The sequence below is a fragment of the Microcebus murinus genome, chromosome 18, assembly GCF_040939455.1.
Source record: "Microcebus murinus isolate Inina chromosome 18, M.murinus_Inina_mat1.0, whole genome shotgun sequence".
NCBI lineage: Eukaryota > Metazoa > Chordata > Mammalia > Primates > Cheirogaleidae > Microcebus > Microcebus murinus.
The window spans coordinates 19,687,870-19,712,715 of record NC_134121.1 but is presented as its reverse complement, the minus strand read 5'-3'; the positions used below and the strand labels follow the sequence as shown (position 1 = coordinate 19,712,715).

General features: G+C 43.1%; 2 protein-coding genes and 1 non-coding gene across 4 annotated transcripts in view; 2 read left to right on the top strand and 1 right to left on the bottom strand.

Annotated features, from left to right (window-relative positions):
* SERPINF1 (serpin family F member 1) overlaps positions 1 to 24,846 on the top strand; it is a 351,983-nt gene that overhangs the window by 21,860 nt on the left and 305,277 nt on the right. The window lies entirely within an intron of this gene.
* Positions 1 to 24,846, bottom strand: part of CRK (CRK proto-oncogene, adaptor protein) — a 66,950-nt gene that overhangs the window by 10,500 nt on the left and 31,604 nt on the right. Inside the window, exon 3 of one of the 2 annotated variants that reach the window (XM_012740633.3) lies at positions 13,506 to 21,584. In XM_012740633.3, coding sequence (XP_012596087.1) covers positions 21,447 to 21,584 — 138 coding nt within the window. In that variant the 3' untranslated portion in view covers positions 13,506 to 21,446. Of the gene's footprint in view, positions 1 to 13,505; positions 21,585 to 24,846 lie in introns of those variants that run through there. The other variant, XM_012740634.3, reaches the window with a different exon arrangement.
* LOC142862300 (U7 small nuclear RNA) lies at positions 17,389 to 17,450 on the top strand. The gene has a single exon (XR_012913367.1). It is a non-coding gene; the product is annotated as a U7 small nuclear RNA (small nuclear RNA).

Here is a 24,846-nt window from a genome sequence, read left to right as displayed (position 1 = left end):
AGACTAAAGTTACCATGCTCATGAATCGGAAGAATCAACATCATTAAAATGTCTATACTGCCTAAAGTGATTTACAGATTGAATGCAATCCTGATTGAAATACCAATGTCATTTTTTGCAGATCTAGAAAAAATAATTCTATGCTTTGTCTGGAACCAGAAAAGACCTTGCATAATCAAAGCAACCTTAAGCAAAAAGCAACTTTAAGAGCAAATTGGAAGGCATCAATTTACCATACTTCAAGCTATACTACAAGGCTATAGTAACCAAAATAGCATGATATTGGCACAGGAACAGAGACATAGACCAATGGATGAGAACAGAGAACCCAGATATAAAACCATCCTCATATTGCCATCTGATCTTTGACAAAGCAGAAAAAAACATACACTGGGTAAAAGAATGCCTATTCAATAAATGGTGCTGGAAAAGTTGGATAGGCACATGTAGAATACTGAAACAGGATCCGCACCTCTAACCACTCACAAAAATTAATTTGTGATGGATAACAGACTTAAACCTAAGGCATGAACTATAAGAATTCTGGAAGAAAATGTTGGGAAAACTCTTCTAGATGTTGGCCTAGGGAAAGAATTTATGAACAAGAGCCCAAAGGCAATCACAGCAACAACAAAAATAAATAAATGGGAGGTGATCAAATTAAAAAGCTTCTGCTGGCTGGGTGCCGGTGACTCATGCTTATAATCCTAGCATTCTGGGAGGCCGAGGCAGGAGGATCGCTTGAGGTCAGGAGTTTGAGACCAGCCTGAGCAAATGCAAGGCCCCTATCTCTACCAAAAATAGAAAAATTAGCCAGGTGTGTTAGCAAGCACCTGTAGTCCCAGCTACTCTGGAGGCTGAGGCAGGAGGATCACTTGAGCCCAGGAGTTTGAGGTTGCAGTGAGCTAAATGATGCCACTGAACTCTAGCCGGGGTGACAGGGAGAGATTTTGTCTCAAAATAAATAAATAAGTAAAAATAAAAAATAAAAAGCATCGGCAAAGCCAAAGAAACAATTAATAGAGCGAACAGACAACCTACAGAATGGGAGAAAATATTTGCATTCTATACATCTGATAAAGGGCTAATAACTAGAATCTATAAAGAACTCAAGCAAAACAGCAAGGAAAAAAAAAAACAACCCCATTAAAAAGTGGCCAAAAGAGGCCAGGCACGGTGGCTCACGCCTGTAATCCTAGCTCTCTGAGTGGCCAAGGCGGGCAGATAGTTTGAGCTCAAGAGTTCAAAACCGGCCGGGCGCGGTGGCTCAAGCCTGTAATCCTAGCACTCTGGGAGGCCGAGGCGGGCGGATTGCTCGAGGTCAGGAGTTCGAAACCAGCCTGAGCAAGAGCAAGACCCCGTCTCTACTATAAATAGAAAGAAATTAATTGGCCAACTAATATATATATATATAAAATTAGCCGGGCATGGTGGCGCATGCCTGTAGTCCCAGCTACTCGGGAGGCTGAGGCAGCAGGATTGCTTGAGCCCAGGAGTTTGAGGTTGCTGTGAGCTAGGCTGATGCCATGGCACTCACTCTAGCCTGGGCAACAAAGTGAGACTCTGTCTCAAAAAAAAAAAAAAAAAAAAGTGGGCAAAAGACATGAACAGAAGCTTTTCAAAAGAAGAAAGACTTATGGCCAATAAACATCTGAAAAAATGCTCAATATCTCTTTTTTTTTTTTTTTTTTTGGTTTTATCACCTGCTGAAATATCTCTTAATAATCAGAAAAATGCAAATCAAAACCAAAATGAAATATCACCTAACTCCAGTAAGAATGGCTTTTATCAAGAAGTCCCCAAACCAGCCGGGCGCAGTGGCTCACGCCTGTAATCCTAGCACTCTGGGAGGCCGAGGTGGGTGGATTGCTTGAGGTCAGGAGTTCGAAACCAGCCTGAGCAAGAGCGAGACCCCGTCTCTACCCATAAATAGAAAGAAATTAATTGGCCAACTAATACACATAGAAAAAATTAGCCGGGCATGGTGGCGTGTGCCTGTAGTCCCAGCTACTTGGGAGGCTGAGCAGCAGGATTGCTTGAGCCCCGGAGATTGACGTTGCTGTGAGCTAGGCTGATTCCATGGCACTCACTCTAGCCTGGGCGACAAAGCGAGACTCTGTCTCAAAAAAAAAAAAAAGAAGTCCCCAAACAGATGTTGGAGTGGATACTTTTACATTGTTGGTGGGACAGCAAACTAGTACAACCTCTATGGGAAGCAGTACAGAGATACCTCAAAGAACTAAAAGTAGACCTACTATTTCATCCAGTAATCCATCTATTGGGCATTGACCAAAAGGAAAAAAAGTCATTTTATTAAAAAGACACTTGCAATAGAATGTTTACTGTAGCACAATTCATAATCACAAAGATATGAAATCAACCCAAGTAACCACCAATACATGAGTAGATTAATAAAATCTGGTATAAGTTTACCATGGAGTACACATAAGGTAGCTCACAACGACCTCAAACTCCTGGGCTCAAGCAATCCTTCTGCCTCAGCCTCCCGAGTAGCTGGACTACAGGCATGCGCCACCATGCCCAGCTAATTTTTTCTATATTTTTATGGCCAATTAATTTGTTTCTATTTTTTTTTTTTTTTAGTAGAGACGGGGTCTCGCTCTTGCTCAGGCTGGTTTTGAACTCCCGACCTCAGCCATAAAATAATGGGGAGCTAATACATTTTTTAACAACATAGATGGAACTGGAGACCATTCTTCTAAGTGAAGTATCGCAAGAATGGGAAAAAAAAAAAAAGAAAACACCACATGTACTCACTATTAAACTGAAACTAATGGATCAACACTTATATGCACATATGGAAGTAAAACTCAACTGAAATCAAGCAAGTGAGGGGGTAGGAGGGGTTGGGTACCCATTCACACCTAATGGGTACAATACACACTATGTGGGTGATAGGCACACTTATAACATAAACTCAAATTGTAAAAAAGCAATACATGCAACCAAAACATTTGTACCCCTGTAATATTCTGAAATAAAACAAATTTTAAAAAAGAATAAGGTCACTGAGATATACTTTTTGAAACATTACTTCATTTTTTAAATTAAATTTTTTTTATTTTCAAGTGTGGTAAAATATAAAGTTTACTATCATGCTTTTTGTTAGGACAAGAGTACCATTCACTGTTATGTGGTGAAGGTATCTTGCTCTTACAATGTAAACCCATATCTTGCTCTTGCTCTGTAATCCTATCTTTCTCTCCTCAATAAACCGTGTTTTCTGCTTACCTTGGAAAAAAAGTTTACTGTCATAACCATTTTTTTTTTGAAAAAAAAGTTTTTTTTTTTGGTTGCCCAGGCTAGAGTAAGTGCCGTGGCGTCAGCCTAGCTCACAGCAACCTCAAACTCCTGGGCTCAAACAATTCTACTGCCTCCTGAGTAGCTGAGACTACAGGCATGCGCCACCATGTCCAGCTAATTTTTTCTATATATATTAGTTGGCCAATTAATTTCTTTCTATTTATAGTAGAGACGGGGTCTCACTCTTGCTTAGTCTGGCCTCGAACTCCTAACCTCGAGCGATCCGCCCGCCTCAGCCTCCTAGAGTTAGGATTACAGGCGTGAGCTACCGCGCCCAGCCTCATAACCATTTTTAAGTGTACAGTTTAAAAGTGTTAAGTACATTCACATTGTGTAGGATATACAGGTACTTTTTGTTTGTTTTGTTTTGTTTTAAGCCACCAGGTCTACAGAATGCATATGTACTTTTAAACCTACTAAATTATCTTTTTTTTTTTTTTTTTTTTGAGACAGAGTCTCACTCTGTTGCCTGGGCTAGAGTGTCCTGGCGTCAGCCTAGCTCACAGCAAGCTCAAACTCCTGGGCTCAAGCAATCCTTCTGCCTCAGCCTCCCGAATAGCTGGGACTACAGGCATGTGCCACCATGCCTGGCTAATTTTTTCTATTTTATGGTCAATTAATTTGTTTCTTTCTTTTTTTTTTTAGTAGAGACGGGGTCTTGCTCTTGCTCAGGCTGGTTTTGAACTCCCGACCTTGAGCAATCTGCTGCTTCGGCCTCCCAGAGTATTAGGATTACAGGCATGAACCACCGCAACGGGCCCTAAATTATCTTTTATTTTTTTTTTTTTGTTTGTTTGTTTTTTTATTTTTTTTTGGTGCCGTGACTCGGATCCGAACCGAGGTTGCTGCGGGCACAATAAATTATCTTTTAAAAAGTTTAATGATGGGCCAAGTGCAGTGGCTCATGCCTGTAATCCTAGCACTTTGGGAGATCGAGGCGGGAGGATCACTTGAGCTCAGGAGTTAGAGATCAGCCTGGGCAACATAGCAAGATCCTATTTCTACAAAAAATACAAAAATTAGCCATGTGTGCCTTTAGTCCCAGCTACTCTGGAGGCTGAAGCAGGAGGATTGCTTTCAGCCCAGGAGTTTGAGGTTGCAGTGAGCCATAATGATGCCACCACACTCATCCCAGGCAATAGATTGAGACCCTATCTTGTAAAAAAAAAAAAAATGTTGAATGATGATTTATGCTCTCCAGGTTACTTTGTGTTGACCACAGTAAAAAATGACCCAGTAATCCTACTCCTGGGAATCTGTGCTGAAAAGATTTCATTTGAACCAAAAGATCCATGAAGATATTTGTAGTATTTTCCTATTGCTGCTGTACCAAATTACCATAAATGTTGTGGCTTAAAACAACCCAAATTTGGCCAGGCGTGGTGGCCCACACCTGTAATCCTAGCACTCTGGGAGGCCGAGGCGGGCAGATTGCTAAAGGTCAGGAATTTGAAACCAGACTGAGCAAGAGCAAGACTCCATCCTACTAAAAATAGAAAGAAATTAATTGGCCAACTAAAAATATATATAGAAAAAATTAGCCGGGCATGGTGGTACATGCCTGTAGTCCCAGCTACTTGGGAGGCTGAGGCAGAAGGATTGCTTGAGCCCAGGAGTATGAGGTTGCTGTGCTAGGCTGATGCCACGGCACTCACTCTAGCCCAGGCAATAGAGTGAGACTCTGTCTCAAAAAAACACAAAAAACTCAAATTTATCTTACAGTTTTAGGGGATAAGGAGTGCTAAAATTAAGGCGTCAGAAGGACAGTTATTTTTGGAGCCCTAGAAGAAATCCATATCCTTGCTTTTTTTCCAAGTTCTAGAGTCAGCCTGTATTCCTTGGCTTGTGGCCCCTTCCTCCATCTTCGAAGTCCCTTACTGCAACCTCTGGCTCCATTGTTTCATCTCCTTTATAAGACTCTGACACCTCCTGTGTCCCTCATATAAAGACGCTTGTGCTGGGTGCAGTGGTGCGTGCCTGTAGTCCCAGCTACTGAGGCGGGACAATCATGGGAGTCCAGGAGTTCTGGGCTGTAGTGCACTATGCGTCGGAGCAGGGGACCATCAGCTTGTCTAAGGAAGGCTGAAACAGCCCAGCATGGAAATGGAGCAAGTCAAAACTCCAGTACTGATCAGTAAGTAGTGAGATAGGGCCTGTGAATACCCAGTGCACTTTAACTGGGGCAACATAGTGAGACCCCATCTCTTAAAAAAGGAAAAAAAGACACTTGTGATTATATTGGGCCCACCAGGATAATCTCCCATGTCAAGGCTATTTAAACTTAACCACAACTGCAAAATCTCTCCTGCCACATTAGGCAACATATTCACAAGTTCCAGGGATTAGGACATCTTTGGGAGACTGTTATCATCTACCACAGTATCACTAACGGATTTTGTTAATATAACACAATATAACCATCACATCCAACAGGATTAGCATTTATTTTTTAATATCATCTAATATACAGTCCACGTTCAATTTCCCATGACTCTCTCAAGTGTCTTTTTCCATAGAAGATACAAATGAGTTTATCAGTTGAGAGATCTCAAGTCTTTTTTAAGCATAACAGAACATTGTTGTCCTTTTTAATTTTCATGCCATATATTTGAGAAGACTCTGGGCTATTCACCTTGTAAAATATCTCACATTCTGGATTTGTTTCTTTGCTTGTTTGTGTTGCTATTTCACTTGTTCCTTATTCCTCATATTTGCTGTAAACTGACAGTTGGATTGGAGTCAAGTTCAATGTTGGGGGGCCCGAACGCCTTAGAGGTGGTGCTTGCTGCAAGGTTCCTGTGGCCTCACATTAGAAGCATGCAATGTTTTGTTCACTTTCAGAGATGCTAAGACTGACAAGTGACAGTGTTCTAAAAATAGGTTCATTGAGATATAATTTACACAACTTAAAATCCAGCTAAAAATATATAGAAAAAATTAGCCCGGCTTGGTGGTGCATATCTGTAGTCCCAGCTACTCGGGAGGCTGAGGCAAGAGGATCAATCGCTTGAGCCCAGGAGTTTGAGGTTGCTGTGAGCCAGGCTGACACCACAGCACTCTAGCCCAGGCAACAGAGCAAGACACTGTCTCAAATAAATAAATAAAATGAAACTTTGTGACCATTTACAATCAATCCCCATTCCTATTCTCAGCCCTAGGCAACCACTAATCTATTTTCTATCTCCATAGATTTGCCTTTTATAGAAACAAATCATATTTTGCATGATTCACTGTTCTGGTGTCTGTTAACTCTCCATTGGCTTCTGAATTCGGTCTTTGGTTTTGTGACTTGCACCCATTTCAATGCTTCGTTTGTTTACTTTGATCCATTTCTAAGAACTGTGTCTTGATACTCCAACCTTTATTCATCTCTCTCATCTCTCACACTTCTTTAGCTCTCAGTATATATATATAAAAAAAGAACCGTGTCTCTAATTCTGTGCTTGCTTTATTTTCTTGCTTTGTGCATTCCGTGCCCTCTCAAATGGCTTAGTAATCAGTTCTGTGCTACTTTTTAGATTGAGTGTCAGGGCCCTGCTAGCCCATAGGGAGCTTTTGTGAGACTCAGGAAAAAAGGTACCCCTTCCAAACAAATGTAGCTCTGGGGTTTCCTGTTTGTCAAGCAAAATGTTGCCCTTGTTTGAATGAAAAATGATGACCCTCTTGCACCAGTGCATCCTGAATAATAATATATACATATTTTTTAAAGATGACCCCCTAGGAAGACAAAGCCAGGGACCAGGCCCACCTCTGGAGAGCAGAGTGCAGGCTGGATTTCAGCTCCATCCTCCCCGCCCTGTGTGCCCTTGGTAAGTACCACCTGCATCCACAAGCAGTAGCGCTGCCAGCAGAAATGCTCATTTTGGTCTCCTTTACAATCTCCCTTACAGTAGTAAATAGAGGTGTGTTATTATTCTTACCTTCTGGCAAGAGATGTTCTCCACGTGCCAATCATGTGTGATGTTACAGATAAAAGCCCTTATGAAGCCTATTGTCAGTCTTTTCATTCACAGTGACCTTTTCCCATGTGCCTTCCTGTTCCAATAGTCCCCATGGCCAGTGCCAAACATCTACTAAAAATCATGCTTCCACATGCAAAATTTTCAAGTTCAAAATAAAATGATGGGCCAGGCGCGGTGGCTCACGCCTGTAATCCTAGCACTCTGGGAGGCCAAGGCAGGGGGATCGTTTGAGCTCAGGAGTTTTGAGATCAGCCCGAGCAAGAGCAAGACCCCGTCTCTACTAAAAAATAGAAAGAGGCCGGGCGTGGTGGCTCACGCCTGTAATCCCAGCACTCTAGGAGGCCGAGGCAGGCGGATTGCTCAAGGTCAGGAGTTCAAAACCAGCCTGAGCAAGAGCGAGACCCTGTCTCTACTATAAATAGAAAGAAATTAATTGGCCAACTAATATATATAGAAAAAATTAGCCGGGTATGGTGGCACATGCCTGTAGTCCCAGCTACTCGGGAGGCTGAGGCAGGAGGATTGCTTGAGCCCAGGAGTTTGAGGTTGCTGTGAGCTAGGCTAATGCCACGGCACTCACTCTAGCCTGGGCAACAAAGCGAGACTCTGTCTCAAAAAAAAAAAAAAAAAAAAAAAGAAAGAAATTTGTTGGACAACTAAAAGTGTATATATATATGTATATATGTATATATATACATATATATATGGAGTATATGTGTAGATCACTAAAATGGCCACAATCTTTTCCTATGTCTCACCCCTTTGCAATATGACTTTACAGCCCCTCTCTCCAACAGGAGTCTGTTTCCTCACTCCTTGAATCTGACTGGCCTTGTGACTTGCTTTGATCAATAGAATGCAGTGGAACTGACGCTGTGTCAGTTCCAAGGCTAGGCCTTAAGAGACCTTGTGTGATGCTGCCTGCTCTCTTGGAACCCAGCCAACCAGCTTTGAGAATCAGCTACCCTGCTGGAGGATGGGAGACCACATGAAACAGAGGTAACTGTGTCAGCTGAGGGCCATTTAAGACCAGCCAGATAACAGCCAACCAGCAGCTGGCCTCATGTGTATGAGTGAGACTAGCCAAGACCAGAACTGCCCAGCTGAGCCTAACCCAAATTGCTGCCCTGTGGAATTATAAGATAAATAAATAATTTTTGTTTTAAGCCACTAAGGATTGGCATGATTTGTTTTGCAGCAAACTATAACTGATACACGCCCGGGCGTGGTGGCTCATGCCTGTAATCCTAGCACTCTGGGAGGCCGAGGCGGGCAGATTGCTCGAGGTCAGGAGTTAGAAACCAGCCTGAGCAACAGCGAGACCCCGTCTCTATTATAAACAGAAAGAAATTCATTGGCCGACTAATATATATAGAAAAAAAATTAGCCGGGCATGGTGGCGCATGCCTGTAGTCCCAGCTACTCGGGAGGCTGAGGCAGGAGGATTGCTTGAGCCCAGGAGTTTGTGGTTGCTGTGAGCTAGGCTGATGCCATGGCACTCACTCTAGCCTGGGCAACAAAGCGAGACTCTGTCTCAAAAAATAATAATAATAATAACTGATACAGTCCAGGTGCAGTGGCTCATGCCTGTAATCCTAGAACTCTGGTAGGCTGAGGCGGGCAGATTACTCAAGGTCAGGAGTTCAAAACCAGCCTGAGCAACAGCCAGACTCCATCTTTACTATAAAAAGAAAGGAATTAATTGGCCAACTAATATATATAGAAAAAAAATTAGCCAAGCATGGTGGTGCATGTCTGTAGTCTCAGCTACTTGGGAGGCTGAGGCAGCAGGATTGCTTGAGCCCAGGCGTTTGAGGTTGCTGTGAGCTAGGCTGATGCCACGGCACTCACTCTAGCCTGGACAACAAAGCGAGACTCTGTCTCAAAAAATAAAAAATTAAAAAAAAAATAACTGATACAGTAACTTTCTTAAGACCCTAGGATTATCACTACCCACTACTCCCACTTGACTTTTATTTTGGGGGTACAGTGTCTTGCTAGAGTGCAGTGTCTCCTAGGCTAGAGTGCAGTGGTGTGATCATAGCTCACTGCAACCTCAGACTCCTGGGCTCAAGTGATCCTCTTGCCTCAGCCTTCTGAGTAACGTGTGTCACCACACTCAGTTAATTTTTCTATTTTTTGTAGAGACAGGGTCTTGCTCTTGCTAAGGCTGGTCTCAAACTCCTGGCCTCAAGCAATCCTCCCAACTCAGCCTCCCAGAGTGCTAGGATTACAAACATGAGCTACTGTGCCCGGTCCCCACTTGATTTTTGATGATGACCTTAGTCCACCTATCCTTGTTTTTCATTTTTTTTTTTTTTCTTTTTAAAGACAGAGTCTTGCTTTGCCCCCCAGGCTGGAGTGCAGTGGTATAATCGTAGTTCACTATAACCTCAAATTCCTGGCCTCAAACGATCCTCCTGCCTCAGCCTCCTGAGTAGCTGAGAGTATAGACACATATCACCACACCCATATGTTTTTCATTCTTCCATTCAAAACACTTACCCAGGATATCTGACATGTGTTGAGCAGGGCCGGGTGTTAGAATAATAAACGGTCTTGGTCTTGTGACAGATCCATCCAAGGGCGATTTCAGTTGAGTGTGATGTTATAAACAGTAAGCATGTATTAGCAAGAAAGGACGTAGGACAAGAACCTAACCCAGATTAGGGCCTCAGATAAGACTGATCCTTGAGGCCATGCATGGTGGCTCACACCTGTAATCCTAGCACTCTGGGAGGCCGAGGCAGAAGGATCCCTCGAGGTCAGGAGTTTGAAACCAGCCTGAGCAAGAGCGAGACCCCGTCTCTACTAAAAAATAGAAAGAGGCCGGGCGCGGTGGCTCACACCTGTAATCCTAGCTCTCTGGGAGGCCGAGGCAGGCGGATTGCTCAAGGTCAGGAGTTCAAAACCAGCCTGAGCAAGAGCGAGACCCCGTCTCTACTATAAATAGAAAGAAATTAATTGGCCAATGATATATATATAAAAAATTAGCCGGGCATGGTGGCGCATGCCTGTAGTCCCAGCTACTCGGGAGGCTGAGGCAGTAGGATCGATTAAGCCCAGGAGTTTGAGGTTGCTGTGAGCTAGGCTGACGCCATGGCACTCACTCTAGCCTGGACAACAAATTGAGACTCTGTCTCAAAAAAAAAAAAAAAAAAAAAAGAAAGAAAGAAATTAGCTGGACAACTAAAAATATATAGAAAAAATTTAACCAGGCATGGTGGTGCATGCCTGTAATCCCAGCTACTCGGGAGGCTGAGGCAGGAGGATTGCTTGAGCCTAAGAGTTTAAGGTTGCTGTGAGCTAGGTTGATGCCACAGCACTCTAGCCCGGGCAACAGAGTGAGACTCTGTCTCCAAAAAAAAAGACTGATCTTTGAAAATCAGGTGATTTTCAAATCAGAGATGCAGAGTGTACAAAAGCCTACAGGGGAGAGCAGGTGGGTCAGGGAGACAGAGGGCAAGAAATTCGGCATGGCGGGAGCCCAGAGTACAGAAGGGAGAGTGAGGAAAGATGAGGCTGCAGAGGTAAGCAGGAGCGAAAACATGAAGAGCTGTCTATCCGCTCTAAAGGGAGTTTCAGTGTCTGCTGAAGGAGAATATAATCTAATACGCTATGAACTATAGAAAGCTAATGGGGGCTGCAATGTGGAGGATGGACTGGAGGGGCCAAACCTACAGGCAAGAAAGTAGTTAGGTGGCTGTTGAGGTTGATCAGATGAGAGACATCAGCCTTTGGAACGAAGGTGAGAGCTGTGGGGACGGAGAGAAGTGAACTAATTTTAGGTGGTCCAGAGTTGGGACTTGGAAAATGACCAGCTATGGGATGGTGAGTGAGAGGAAGTAATAAAGGATGGTACCCTGGCTGTGGTGTGCCCAAATGGTGATAAACACCAAGATTGGGAAACTGGATGAGGAGCAGATGGGGAAAGGGATGATGAATTCTGCTGGGAATATGTTGAGTCTGAGGTGCCTTCAGGACTTCCAAATGGAGGTGTAAGACCTGACAACATTTTATATACCTGCTCACTATCTGACTCGGAAAAAGGAAGGAGAGGCAGTGGCTGACAGTAAGGAGTGTAGAGACTAGAGGCTCCCGAGATTGAATGAAGGCACTGAGAAAGTAGTGGGAGAACTGGAAGGAAGGCTAGAAGATTGTGGTCTGAAGGTATGACCTTCAGTCCAGGGATATAACAGTACTAAACAATGGATTGAAGATTTTTTTTTTTTTTTTTGAGACAGACTCTTGCTCTGTTGTCCAGGCTAGAGTGCCGTGGTGCAGTCTAGGTCACTGCAACCTCCAACTCTTGGGCTCAATCCATTCTCCTGCTTCAGCTTCCTGAGTAGCAGGGACTACAGGCAAGAACCACCATACCTGGCTAAGTTTTCTAATTTTTGTAGAGATGGGGTCTTGCTCTTGCTCTGGCTGGTTTTGAACTCCTGGCCTCAAGCAATCTTCCGGCCTTGGCCTCCCAAAGTGCTAGGATTATAGGTGAGAGCCACAGCACCTGGCTGGATTTAAGGATTTTTAGGCCCAGGAAATAGAGAGGCCAAGGTGATGGATGGATCACAGATGACAACAGGCTTTGGGGTAAAGAAAGATTGTAAGGGAGAAACCACATTCTTTTATTTTTTGAGACAAAGTCTCGCTTTGTTGCCCAGGCTAGAGTGCCGTGGTGTCAGCCTAGCTCACAGCAACCTCAAACGCCTGGGCTCAAGCAATCCTCCTGCCTCAGCCTCCCAAGTAGCTGGGACTACAGGCATGTGCCACCATGCCCAGCTAATTTTTTCTATATATATTAGTTGGCCAATTAATTTCTTTCTATTTATAGTAGAGACGGGGTCCCGCTGTTGCTCAGGCTGGTTTCGAACTCCTGACCTTGAGCAATCCACCTGCCTCGGCCTCCCAGAGTGCTAGGATTACAGGCGTGAGCCACCACGCCTGGCCCAGATACCACAATCTTTAATAAATGAGGAAGGTTGTTTGATGACAGTAAAAGGGGGGAGGGGTGTGGGCATAGCAGGATGGCAAGAGGTTCAAAGATGGAGTAAAGTCCAAAAAATGGGGAGTATGTATGGTCAGGGAAGAAAAAATCTAGAATAGCTTGAGGATGCCAGAAACAAGATGAGATGTGACTGGAAGGACTTACACTGGGGGCAGTTGGCAAAGATGACAGGAATGTGAGCTATAGAAAGAGCTCGTTGGCCCCAGCTGTCCCGGTGAGGGCTGCTTCCACTCCAGAAGGAAGAAATGTACTTCCTCTGACAGAAGGGAGGAGCATGGTGGGACACCTGCGGGACCTCCACAGGCCAGGCCTGAAAGTGGTGCAGGCACTTCTGCACACAGCCCATGGCTAGATCAGTCACGTGGTTCTACGCAGTGGCAAGGGAGACTGGGAAATGCAGTTAAGCAGAGTGCCAAGACAGAAGAGAACATGGATTTGAGTGAGCAATCTGCCACACCCTTTATGAGGTCCATCTGTGCATCTCTTAGGGGTCAAGATTCTGGATTAATACACTTTGCTTTAGAAGACCAGACATACATAGTTACCTCACATTCTTACTTGCTACTGGAAATGTGATCAAGGACAGAATTTAAAAAATCATGACATTCATTCTTTTCTTCCTAGGTATTGTTCTTTATTTTTTGACAGTCTCAGAAATGTGTCTAAATCTCAGGTTTTTTTGATGGCCAAAAATGGTACCTATGAATCAATCTCATCAAAAGAAATAGAAAAAGTTCATCCTGTTTTTCCAAATTCTAGTTGCTAGCCCATCAAGTTGGTGTTTTATCTTTCCATTAAGATGAAATTTACCGCAAGTTATTCCAAACAACAAATGTTTTCCCCCCAGTTCTTGCTTATGTAAATGTTGGTCACCATGACAACACAACAGACTGCCCTTGATCATATGGCAGGGCTTGCTGAGGAACAAGAAGCAACTAGCTGGTTCAGACACAAACCTAATCCCACAGGCATGCCTAACAAGGGAAATGAGAAACTGGGGCAATTTTTTATTGAAAAGAAAAAGTGAAAGAGGAAGCACTGATTCTAGTGGGAGAAAAGATGGGGCCAAAGAATTTAAATAAAGCACTTTCTCTTATTACATTTTTTGGGGATGGGATTCTGGCTTTCTCCTTCTTTCTTGTTATATCACAAGGCTTGTTGAAAGGATTTGGGCCTCAAACTCAGGCCAGTTCTCTTTACCTCCTACCTACCTTGACATTAGGTCAGGTCATGACTTTAGCCAGTATGCACAGAGAGAATTCACCAGGACCCTGCTCCTGCTAGTTGCTTTCTTGAGTTGCTGCCTTTGGGGTCTGTAATACTGAGAGACCTAAATGATAACAGGATAAGAGACAATTACTTCGAAGTGTTTGGGGTATATTAAGCCACTTCCATTATAAAACATTTTAGAACAAAATGATTTGGACATAATCTTAATACATTAGGTAATGGGATTCAGCCTTTTTAATAGCATGGCTAAAGCCAGCAACTCAAAATAAGATAGAACCAGTGGATAACCTTCCTTGTATGAATATAGCTCCCCTCTATGAGTTCAGGAGGGGCATGGCGCCAGGGTTCATCACAATTCTGGGAAGCCCCCTATTTTGAGACTGGTCTTTGAAAAGCATTTCATGCTTTTGCAACAGAAAGCCCTTCATAAATGGGTTGTACTCTGACCGATATTAAAATAACCTTGTCTTTGAGCATACATAAGACCAGGGGTGCTAGCTAGGGAAGGCAGCTGAGCAGTGACTGCCTGGGTCCCTACTCCCCAGTGTCACATCCTGTTGAGGAAAATATTCAACAAATATTTCTTGTCTGCTGTGTGCCAGGCTCTGTGCTGGACTCTGGAGATGTCATGATGAGTAAAAAAATCAGATGTTGCTCCTGACCTGCTGGAGTTGGTTTACAGGCTAGCAGAGGAGATGGCATTAAATAATCACGTTCTGGCCAGGAGCTGCGTGATGCAAGTCTTTAGTCCCAGCTACTCAGGAAGCTGAGCCGGGAGGACCCCTTAAGCCCAGGAGTCTGGGGCTGCAGTGAGCTATGATTGCGCCACTGCACTCTAGCCTGAAAGGGCAAGACCCGGTCTCTAAAAAAAAATTGAAACAAAAATTAAATCACATTGAGAACACTGTTTAGGTAAATGATGTGACAATTATAAATGAAATTTAGGGGTTCAGGGAAGGCATCCCTGAGGAAATGATATTTAAGCTAGAAGCAAGAGAATAAGAGTTGGGGGGATGAGAGGGGGAATTCTAGAGTGGGCTACCTGAATTGAGCTCCCCTACCTGAACTGCTGAAGGGAAAGGCTGCCAGGAGCACGTGGAACAAAATTGGCCTGTGTGGACTACATTAAGGAATGCAAATTATGTCCTATGATCAGAAGGAAGCCATTCTGCCAGTGCGGTGGCTCACGCCTGTAATCCTAGCACTCTGGGAGGCTGAGGTGAAAGGATTGTTTGAGCTCAGGAGTTCGAGACCAGCCTGAGCAAGAGCGAGACCCCATCTGTACTAAAAATATTAACAAATTAATTGGCCAACTAAAAATATATAGAAAAAATTAGCCGGGCATGGTGGCACATGCCTGTAGTCCCAGCTACTCGGGAGGCTGAGGCAGGAGGATCCCTTGAGCCCAGGAGTTTGAGGTTGCTGTGAGCTAGGCTGATGCCATGGCACTCTAGCCCAGGCAACAGAGACTCTGTCTCAAAAAAAAGGAAGCCATTCAAGGGTTTTAAGCAAGGGAATGCCATGATCAAGTGTATGGAAATATCACCCTGGTTGTTCTGTAATGAACGTATCAGGGAAGGTGGATGACTAGGAAGGTTGCTGCGGTGGTCCACAGGAGAGATGTTGGTTGCTTGGGTGGTGGTGGTGGGAAAGGCATAAAAATGTGTAACAGATTGGGCACGATGGCTCACTCCTGTAATCCCAACACTTTGGGAGGCTGAAGCAGGAGGATAGCTTGAGGCCAGGAGTTCTAGACGAGCCTGGGCAACATAGTAAAACCCTGTCCCTACCAAAAAAAAAAAAAAAAGAAAATCAGCCAGGCATGGTGACAAGCACCTATAGTCCTAGCTACTTGGGAGGCTGAGGCAGGAGAGTCACCTGAGCCCAGGAGTTCCAGGCCTGCAGTGAGCTATGATCACAATACTGCACTCCAGCTTGGGTGACAAAGACTGTGTCTCAAAAAACAAAGGAACAAAAAATATGTAACAATATTTTGGAGGCAGAGCTGAAAAAATGCTTAACTGGACATGGGGGAAGAGGGAAATCTATCAACTGGCAGCCAACTGGAACATTAAAGGCAGTAATTGAAGCTAATATATATATATATATATATATTACGAGACAGAGTCTCACTTTGTTGCCCAGGCTAGAGTGCCGTGGTGTCAGCCTAGCTCACAGCAACCTCAAATTCCTGGGCTCAAGCAATCCTCCTGCCTCAGCCTCCCAAGTAGCTGGGACTACATGCGCCACCATGTCTGGCTAATTTTTTCTATGTATATATTAGTTGGCCAATTAATTTCTTTCTACTTATAGTAGAGACAGGGTCTCGCTCTTGCTCAGGCTGGTTTCGAACTCCTGACCTCGAGCAATCCACCTGCCTTGGCCTCCCAGAGTGCTAGGATTACAGGCGTGAGCCACCATGCCTGGCCTCGAAACTAATATTTGCCAGAGCCAGTATAACTGTTTACTATACAAGGGTACTCAGCTAAGGAGGCAAAGAGGGGCTCCAAAACACACTCTTGCCTGATTTGTGATGTTGTGAGTCTGGCCACTTACCTTCAGAAAGCCAGCAGGGAATGTAAGACTCACAAGGGCAGAGTCTATTCCAGAGGAGCTACCACACTGAGGACTGCTGTAATCTGATCCAAATTCCCAGTTGCTGAAGCTAAACAGCAAACAAAAGTGGAGTCAGGCCAGACACGGTGGCTCACACCTGTAATCCTAACACTCTGGGAAGCCGAGGTGGGTGGATCCTTTGAGCTCAGGAGTTCAAGACCATCCTGAACAAGAGTGAGACCCCATCTCTACTAAAAATAGAAAGAAATTATCTGGACAACTAAAAATAGAGAAAAAATTAGCCAGGCATGATGGTGCATGCCTGTAGTCCCAGCTACTTGGGAGGCTGAGTCAGGATTGCTTGAGTCCAGGAGTTTGAGGTTGCTGTGAGCTAGGCTGACGCCACGGCACTCTAGCCTGGGCAACAGACCGAGACTGTGTCTAAAAAAAAAAAAAATAAACCCAAAACAAAACAAAGTGGAGTCAAACCACCCTTTGGTGACAACAAATGAGTCCATCATATTTGAAGTGGGTCCTTCCTGTGGCACTAGAGTAGGTTCATGGGCTACTCTCTCAACATAGATACAAAAAGGTTATGAATGAGGTTAAGGTTGCTATAACTCACTGTAGGCAACCCTTGGACACAGTGGTAACACCAGCCAAGGCAGCCAAAGCTTTGTGTTGGGGCCCACAGCTTTGAGGGCCAAGTGGGAAGCTGTGTTCAGGCTGCAGGCCTAGGAGAGTGGGGCGGCTCCGAGTTAGTACAGGAACCTACACCAGCACTACAGAAAACCCCAAGGTAGCCCAGAGGTACCCAACAAACAGTACTACTATACCCTTACATAGCACCAAATTCATTTTCAGCACTCCATAGATACTTTTCCACCTTAAACGGGAAAAGAGGAGCCCATCTCACCTCACTTCACTTTTCTAGTCCCCTTACTGGTACTTAGAGCCTTGGAGTAGCTCACCTGACCCATCAGCTTGAAATAAGGCTAGAAACTCCAGGAAGTTTTCCTAAAGGGAAAAAACGGGGCTTTGAACAAGCTCCTCCCCGTCTACTAGACAACTATCTTTTTTCCATCCCCCAGAAAGCTAGAATGTACAAAATCTCCCAATTTGAAGCAAGATGATACAAGCCAGTTTACCTTTGACTACTTAGTCAACTTTTGAGTGTCCACTTTGTTAGATTCAAAGCAGGTCTAAAACCTAAGTAGGCCAGGTACAGTGGCTCATGCCTGTAATCCTAGCACTTAGGGAGGATGAGGTGGGAGATCACTTGAGACCAGGAATTCAAGACCAGCCTGGAAGTATTAAAGTTCTTTTAGAATTTGTCTAGCAGGCTTTCCAATCCTCACTGGAAGACCCATAAAAAAATAAAAGACCAGCCTGGGCAATATAGCAAGACCCCACCTCTAAAAATAAAATTTAGCCAGGTGTGTTGGTACCTGCCTGTTGTCCCAGCTACTCAGGAGGCTGAGGCAGGAGAATCACATGAGCGTAGGAGTTCGAGGTTGCAGTGAGCTATGATCACACCACTGCACTCTAGCCTGGGTGACAAAGTGAGACCCTGTCTCAAAAACAAAACAATAACAAAAAACCCTAAGTAAATCAGGCCAACCACAAAAACAATGGAAGTATCTCCCTGACCATGAGCCAGCTGGGCAGGCATTTATTTTTGCTCACTTTCTGCCCGTATCCCTGGAGGATCTATAAGCACTGCTCTTTTTTGAGGCAGGGTCTATGTTGCCCAGGCTGTACATGAAATTGCTCTCTTTTGAACTCATTTTTTCTTTTTTCTTTGAGACAGAGTCTTACTGTGTCACCCTGGGTAGAGTGCAGAGGCGTCATCACAGCTTGCCGCAACCTCAAACACCTGGGCTCAAGTGATTCTCCTGCCAGATTTTGGGAATTCTCCAGATTCCCAAGTAGCTGGGACTACAGATATGCTACACCACACCTGGCTAATTTTTTCTATTTTTGGTAGAGATGGGGTCTCACTCTTGCTCAGGTTGGTCTGGAACTCCTGAGCTCAAGTGATCTTCCCTTCTCAGCCTCCCAGACTGCTAGAATTACAGGCATGAGCCCCTGTGCCTGGCCAAACCCCACTTCTTGATGGCTAGTTCTTTTTTTTTGAGACAGAGTCTCGCTTTGTTGCCTAGGCTAGAGTGAGTTCCGTGGCATCAGCCTAGCTCACAGCAACCTCAAACTCCTGGGCTCAAGCAATCCTCCTGCCTCAGCCTCCCAAGTAGCTGGGACTACAGGCATGTGCCACCATGCCCGGCTAATTTTTTTCTATATATATTAGTTGGCCAATTAATTTCTTTCTATTATAGTAGAGACTGGGGTCTCGCTCTTGTTCAGGCTAGTTTCGAACTCCTGACCTTGAGCAATCTGCCCGCCTCGCCTCCCAGAGAGCTAGGATTACAGGCGTGAGCCACCGCGCCCGGCTGATGGCTAGTTCTTTTTTGCCCTTTACCTTATCTCCCCATTTCATTTTCTTCAGGACATGAATGGCAGCAGAACTCCAAATTCTTAGCCTCCCCCTCCAAACTCACAAGGATTATTTGCCCACATATATCCATTTCTGGGCACGTCTGATGGTCTATCTCTGTATCATTTGAATCTCCAGATCTTTATATAATGATTCTTCTTTGATGTTCCCCTTAAATCAGTATTTCATGACTTGTGGAGACCTTTAAAAATATCACCAATGGTTAATCTGATCTTTAATAAGCACCCACAGAGTGTGTATAATTACTTCTTTATATTCTTATATGGTTGTTCATAGGTTGTTGAAGGCACACACTTCCTATTCCCTAGGCGTAAAGATTTAGCTCTTTTGTGAAAAATATTCAAAGATTACTTTCTCTAAAAGATCACCAAGCCAAATATTTGGCCATATTTTTATTTACTACATATACTATAAACATATACAATACATGCTACAAAAAAAACATTTTTTTTTAAATTTAACTGTCAAGAAAATGTATAGTGTTATAATACAATGGCACATGTTCATATTTTATTTCAAATTGGTTTGCTTATCACCCATTTCAAACCATTAATAGTGAAATGTTACTTGTGGATAATTAAAAATTATCTATTTGCATTATTAACAATAAACAATTCCAACAAATTAATAAAAATTAACCATGTCAAATATTAGTATCCAAAAAAATGGGCTTTTGCAGAAATGATTATATAAAATATAGCAGCCAATTTCAGTTTACTTTGCTTTGTGACAATGTACATATGCACTCGAATAGGAGTCTAGCATTTGCTTTTTTCTGGAAGATACTTATAAGAAGTCCTTTGATTTCTTGAGGTCCAATAACTGCCACACCCAGCCAAATCCAACTCAACAGTACATGTAATGTCTCTGGACAACTGATCATTGAGAAATTCTTATGATTTGGGTAGAGTTGCATGTTCCACTAACATGGTGCAAAGAGAGACATCACAAGCCAATATCAAAGTCAAAGGCAAAAGAAAATACAAACATTCAAATCAGTTGTGACAAAGTTTTTCTACAAATACTTTAGATGCCATACTTTCAGGAAAACAAGATTTAATGTGTATTTGGATTTTACAGTATCTATACTCTAACTGAAAGTTTAACAAAGTAGTCAGATGGAATTCAGTCTAGTACTGCAAATCTGTTCATTCAAAAATAATGAGCACCCACTATGTGCATAGCACTGTGCTAATATTTTGAAACTTGAGTATTAATGTCTTTATCAAGCATTACCTTAGTGTGAGGTAAAAATATATTAAATTAGCGTCAACTCATTAGTTTGCTTGTGGTAATGTATGTAATCCATGCCAGCTGGCTTCCCTGTGCCATGTAACAAACTTCTTCACTCCTCTCATTTGCTCACACATACATCTGCACATCAACTGTGGCAATGTGCTAGTCACTGGGATACCATGATTTGGTATGTGTTCAAAGAATGCAAACTTATCATATTAACCTATACAGGACAATTAGAAAGGTACATTATTTTTCTACAATGAGGTCCAAAGCAAAGTATAAGGTGTTTCTATTGGTCATACCACACCAGACCAATAAGTGCCTTTATAGACTGGGAACTAACTTTCAAAGTTTCATGTTGTAGTCTAAATAGCCTAGATCATTTTTGGTCTCATAGGTCTATTCTTTGGAGCACCTGACCCCATATAAATCATTCCATACTTAAAAGGGCTTGTAAACTAAACCTGAACATAAACAAAAAGAACCAAAAATGAAGGCAGTTTATAATGTAATGTACTTCAAGCACTATTCTGCCCCTGTGAAATTAATACATAAGTAATTCATGATTGGTTCAAATATTTTTCAAAGCTCTAACCCTACCCTCAAACTCATGTAATTCTAACTTGACTTTTACACAAGTTGCATGTAATGCAGAAGGCAGAATTTGGCCCCAAAACCTTCCAAGGAATAATGTAAGTGATTGGTCCTTCCACTCCAAGTAGAATCTAAGGATTCCAAGATTCTCCTATTAGGATACTGACACTTAGGAGAAATGGTCCTACTGGATCCCATTAACCAGGAGTCTATTAGTAGTAGCAGGGTAACCCACTAGGATCCCTTGGAGGAAGGCAGAGAACTGGGGGTTTGGCTGTCCACTTAGTGAATCCAATACTGGCTTAAAGCTATGCACTGAATAAAGTGCTCTGCACATCCTGCTTTTCATCTGGAATGAAAATATATACTTATCTTAGAAATTAACCTATTTGTAGGTTTGGGGAAAAAGAATGACAAGGGTTGAAAGAATCCCAAGAAAAAGTATGAAGCATTGACCAGGAAGGAAGACAAATGCCTCTAGTAGTGTTCTCAGAATTCTCAGGATTGGAAATATCAGAATGACTCATACGACAGTCATGTTCCATAAATGAGAAAGCAATCTCACTGGGTACTATTCACACGGTGCATGATTACTTCATGGGGGTGGAAGGGAACAGTCTATTGCCATTTGATAGTATAGTTTCAGAATGAAAATAAAACCACTGAATAAATCAGGGTAAGCAGTGTGTACACTCCTCTCCTGGCTGTCAGTTTTCCACAGGTTGATTTGCATTGCCTGAGAGAAAAGAGGCAAGACACCTATTGCTTCTGATACACACAGGCATGGCCACCATCACCTAAAATTGCCAATTCAGAAGTTAACACACAAGCCCTCCAGTTTCGTACCCTGAATATGGTAAATAAGACTAGGAATGGAGTAGTTCAGTCTAAAAAAGATCACAGGTAACAGAATGCTTATATAAACTAGACTGCTTTTGACATCTGTAAGAAAACTGTATAGATGGCAGTTGGAAAAAAAAGATTGTTCCCATCTGTCAGCAAAACTGTTGAGCTATACTCAGCTGAAGTCCTCATCGGGATTCTGTTGATCCAGCAGACGGACATGTGTGAATGGGAAGTGACCTCGTTTGCCATTACACTCCCCTTCCCACTGACCACTCACATTAATCTTCGTAACCTTTACCAGCTCACCGACCTGCAGGAGGAGAATAAGGAGAGCACTTTATTTCCAGTTAAGAATGCAAGCCAGAAAACTCCATCCTCTGGTTATGCATACCCTGCCCACGTGATTGCTCTAGGGCTGATGTTAATAGAAATGGCTAATTGCTGCCTCCCCAGCCCCAGCCACCAAAACGATTACTTGTGGTTAATGCAGGCAGAAGAAGTGTTTATAGCAGTGCAGAAAAATATAGAGAATATAGAAAGTAGCAGGGATCCTAGAAAATGATACTTTCAGGAAAAAAATGGTAATTTTTGGAAATCTCAAGCGTCTCTGGCTGAGCAATCCCAACTTAAGTGAGCTAGTATTCCCCTTCTTTGTACTCACTACCCTCAACTTCCCACCTGCTCCACAGACCCTGGCCTAGGGGAAGAGGCCCTCGCCCCACTTGGCATTGGCAGGACAATCCCCTAGCCCAGTCTCATACACACATCCTGTCCTACTGCTGCTTACACAGCAGAAGGCAATCATGGCAAGCACACTTCACTTGGTCCCAGAAAACTAAGTGTTCCTATTACCTCCTGACTAAGGCAAGCTTTTTATCACTTTTTATCGGCAGGGATAGGCCAAAATTCCAAATCCCACCAGCTCCCTTCAAAGCCCCCACCTTCTTCAGCAAGCTCTACTTGGCAGGCCACTGCCTGCCAGCCCTTCAATCCCACAGTCTATTGACAGAACTTACTGCTCCCTCAATGCCACTTGGCACCTGATCATTACTCAATGAAGGGACCAAAAAAAATAATAATAATATTAATCAACTATCATATTTTTGCTTCTATTTATAAAAAAAATTTATTAAAAAATTATTTTTAAATAAAGAAATCTCATTTTATGAGATTTTAAATTTATAATAAAATTAAAATAAATAAACTTTTTATTTATAAAAAAATATTTTTTTAATAAAAAAATCTCATTACAACATCAAAAGTTTTAACAATCTAGGATATAACTATCCTGTTATGAAACTTAATACAAAGTAGGTCTGATGAACGGATTCACCCTGTGGCAAAATACTGATGTCCCTGAAGAACTCTATAACAACACTGGAGTTCTCAGCATACTCTGTTCCTTTGTTTTTTGTTGTGTGTGTGTGTGCGTGTTTTTAAGACAGAGTCTCATTCTGTAGCCCCGCGTAGAGCACAGTGGCATCTTAACAGGTCACTGCAACCTCCAACTCCTGGGCTCAAGCGAACCTTCTGCCTCAGCCTCCTGAGTAGCTACATGTGCACAAGACACCTGGTTAATTTTTCTGTTTTTAGTAGAGGCAAGTCTCTCGCTCTTGCTCAAGCTGGTCTCAAACTCCTGAGTTTAAGCAATCCTCCTGCCTCAATCTCCCAGAGTGCTGGGACTGCAGGAGTGAGCCACTGTGTCCAGCCTTGTTCATTTGGTTTTATTAAATTAATAACTACCATTTATCCAGCTATTATATAGTACAGTAGAAGACATTTTATATAAATTATTTCCCAATCCTCATGGTAACCCTGCCAGACAGAACTGTTTTCATTTTATTGGTGAGAAAACAGAGGTTCAGAGAAATTACAAGATATACCTGAGGTCAAATGGCTAATGGCAGGGTTGAGATTTGAATCCAGAACTATTTGGCCCATTTATGTTTTTTCTACTATTCGAGGAACTTCCAAATTATGCTCTTAGGACCATAGGAGTTCCCTAAGTGTCTCTAGGCCAACTCTGACCAAAGCTAACTCAAGTCCAGGCCCAGAGCCTCCTCTTGATCTCGCTAACAGACAAAACAAGTCGCCTATTAGCCTATTTCCTAAAGAACTATCTGAAAACCAGAGGCCTAAAGTGGTTGTGTGGGTCATAGGATGCTAAGAAAAGGAGGTCAGAAACAAGAGAATAATAGAGAGACAAGAGATAAAATACAGAGGATGAGAAAAAGCAGCATCTCCATCTGCCAAGATTATGCATATGGCTACAGGAGAAAGGGAGGAGAGCAAAGGATGCTATGGTATGCCTGTCCTTGCAAACAGATCCATCCCCTACAGGCTGGTAGCACCAGGGTTCCGTTCATTCCCAGCAATTTTCCAGTTCAAAGTTCCTGATATTCAAGAAGATCAACTATGACAAGCAAAGACTTTTGTTCTCCTGGCGGGGCGCGGTGGCTCACGCCTATAATCCTAGCACTCTTGAGAGGCCGAGATGGGCGGATTGCTCGAGGTCAGAAGATCGAAACCAGCCTGAGCAAGAGTGAGACCCCGTCTGTACTATAAACAGAAAGAAATTAATTGGCCAACTAATATATATAGAAAAAATTAGCTGGGCATGGTGGCGCATGCCTGTAGTCCCAGCTACTCGGGAGGCCTAGGCAGGAGGATTGCTTGAGCCCAGGAGTTTGAGGTTGCTGTAAGCTAGGCTAACGCCACGGCACTCACTCTAGCCTGGGCAACAGAGTGAAACTCTGTCTCAAAAAAAAAAAAAAGATTTTCATACAGTTTTTGAGGAGAGGAAGACTACACATCAAAGTGAAGTTTCACTTGCTTGTAAGATTTATTCCTTTATCCCTAACTCTAGTTCTCAGACTTTATTTCACTTGTTCCCTTCTTTTTTTATTTTTTAGCTTCTAACTCCTGGGCTCAAGCAATTCCTCTGCCTCAGCCTCCTAAGTAGCTAGGACTACAGATGTGCACCACCATGCCCACCTGACTTTTAAATTTTTTGTAGAAATGGAGATTTCACTATATTGCCCAGGCTGTTCTCTACTCCTGAGCTCAAGCAATCCTCCCGCCCTGGCCTCCCAAAGTGCTAGGATTACAGGTGTGAACCACTGTGCTTGGCCTATTCCTTTCTTTTTAAAAATCCTGCAGTGTTGCAAGAAGCTAGGCTTAATACTAGCCCCTGTAACATACGAATATTCCTTAGTGAATATTCCTTTATAACCCAACTACCCTTGACCACTCATCCTTTACACATATACACATGTGCACAGACGCACACGTTACTAATATCTCTGTGCTGCTAGTCACTTGCTATGTTAAAGTCAATTATATCAAGTGCAGCACTTCTTTAAGTATTTATTTGTAGTGTCTGTTAAGCACTCGTGGCATATAAAGTGCTATTCTGATGGCCAGACCCAGAATAATACAAGTCTCTGGCTTTGAGAAAGAAAAACATGTTTGAGGGGATATGTATGCTCATATCAAAATTTTAAATTGCCACTCAGGTTAGGCTTCCCTCTAGATGGGGACTAAAGGGTGTCAGTTTCTTTCAAGGAGTTGGT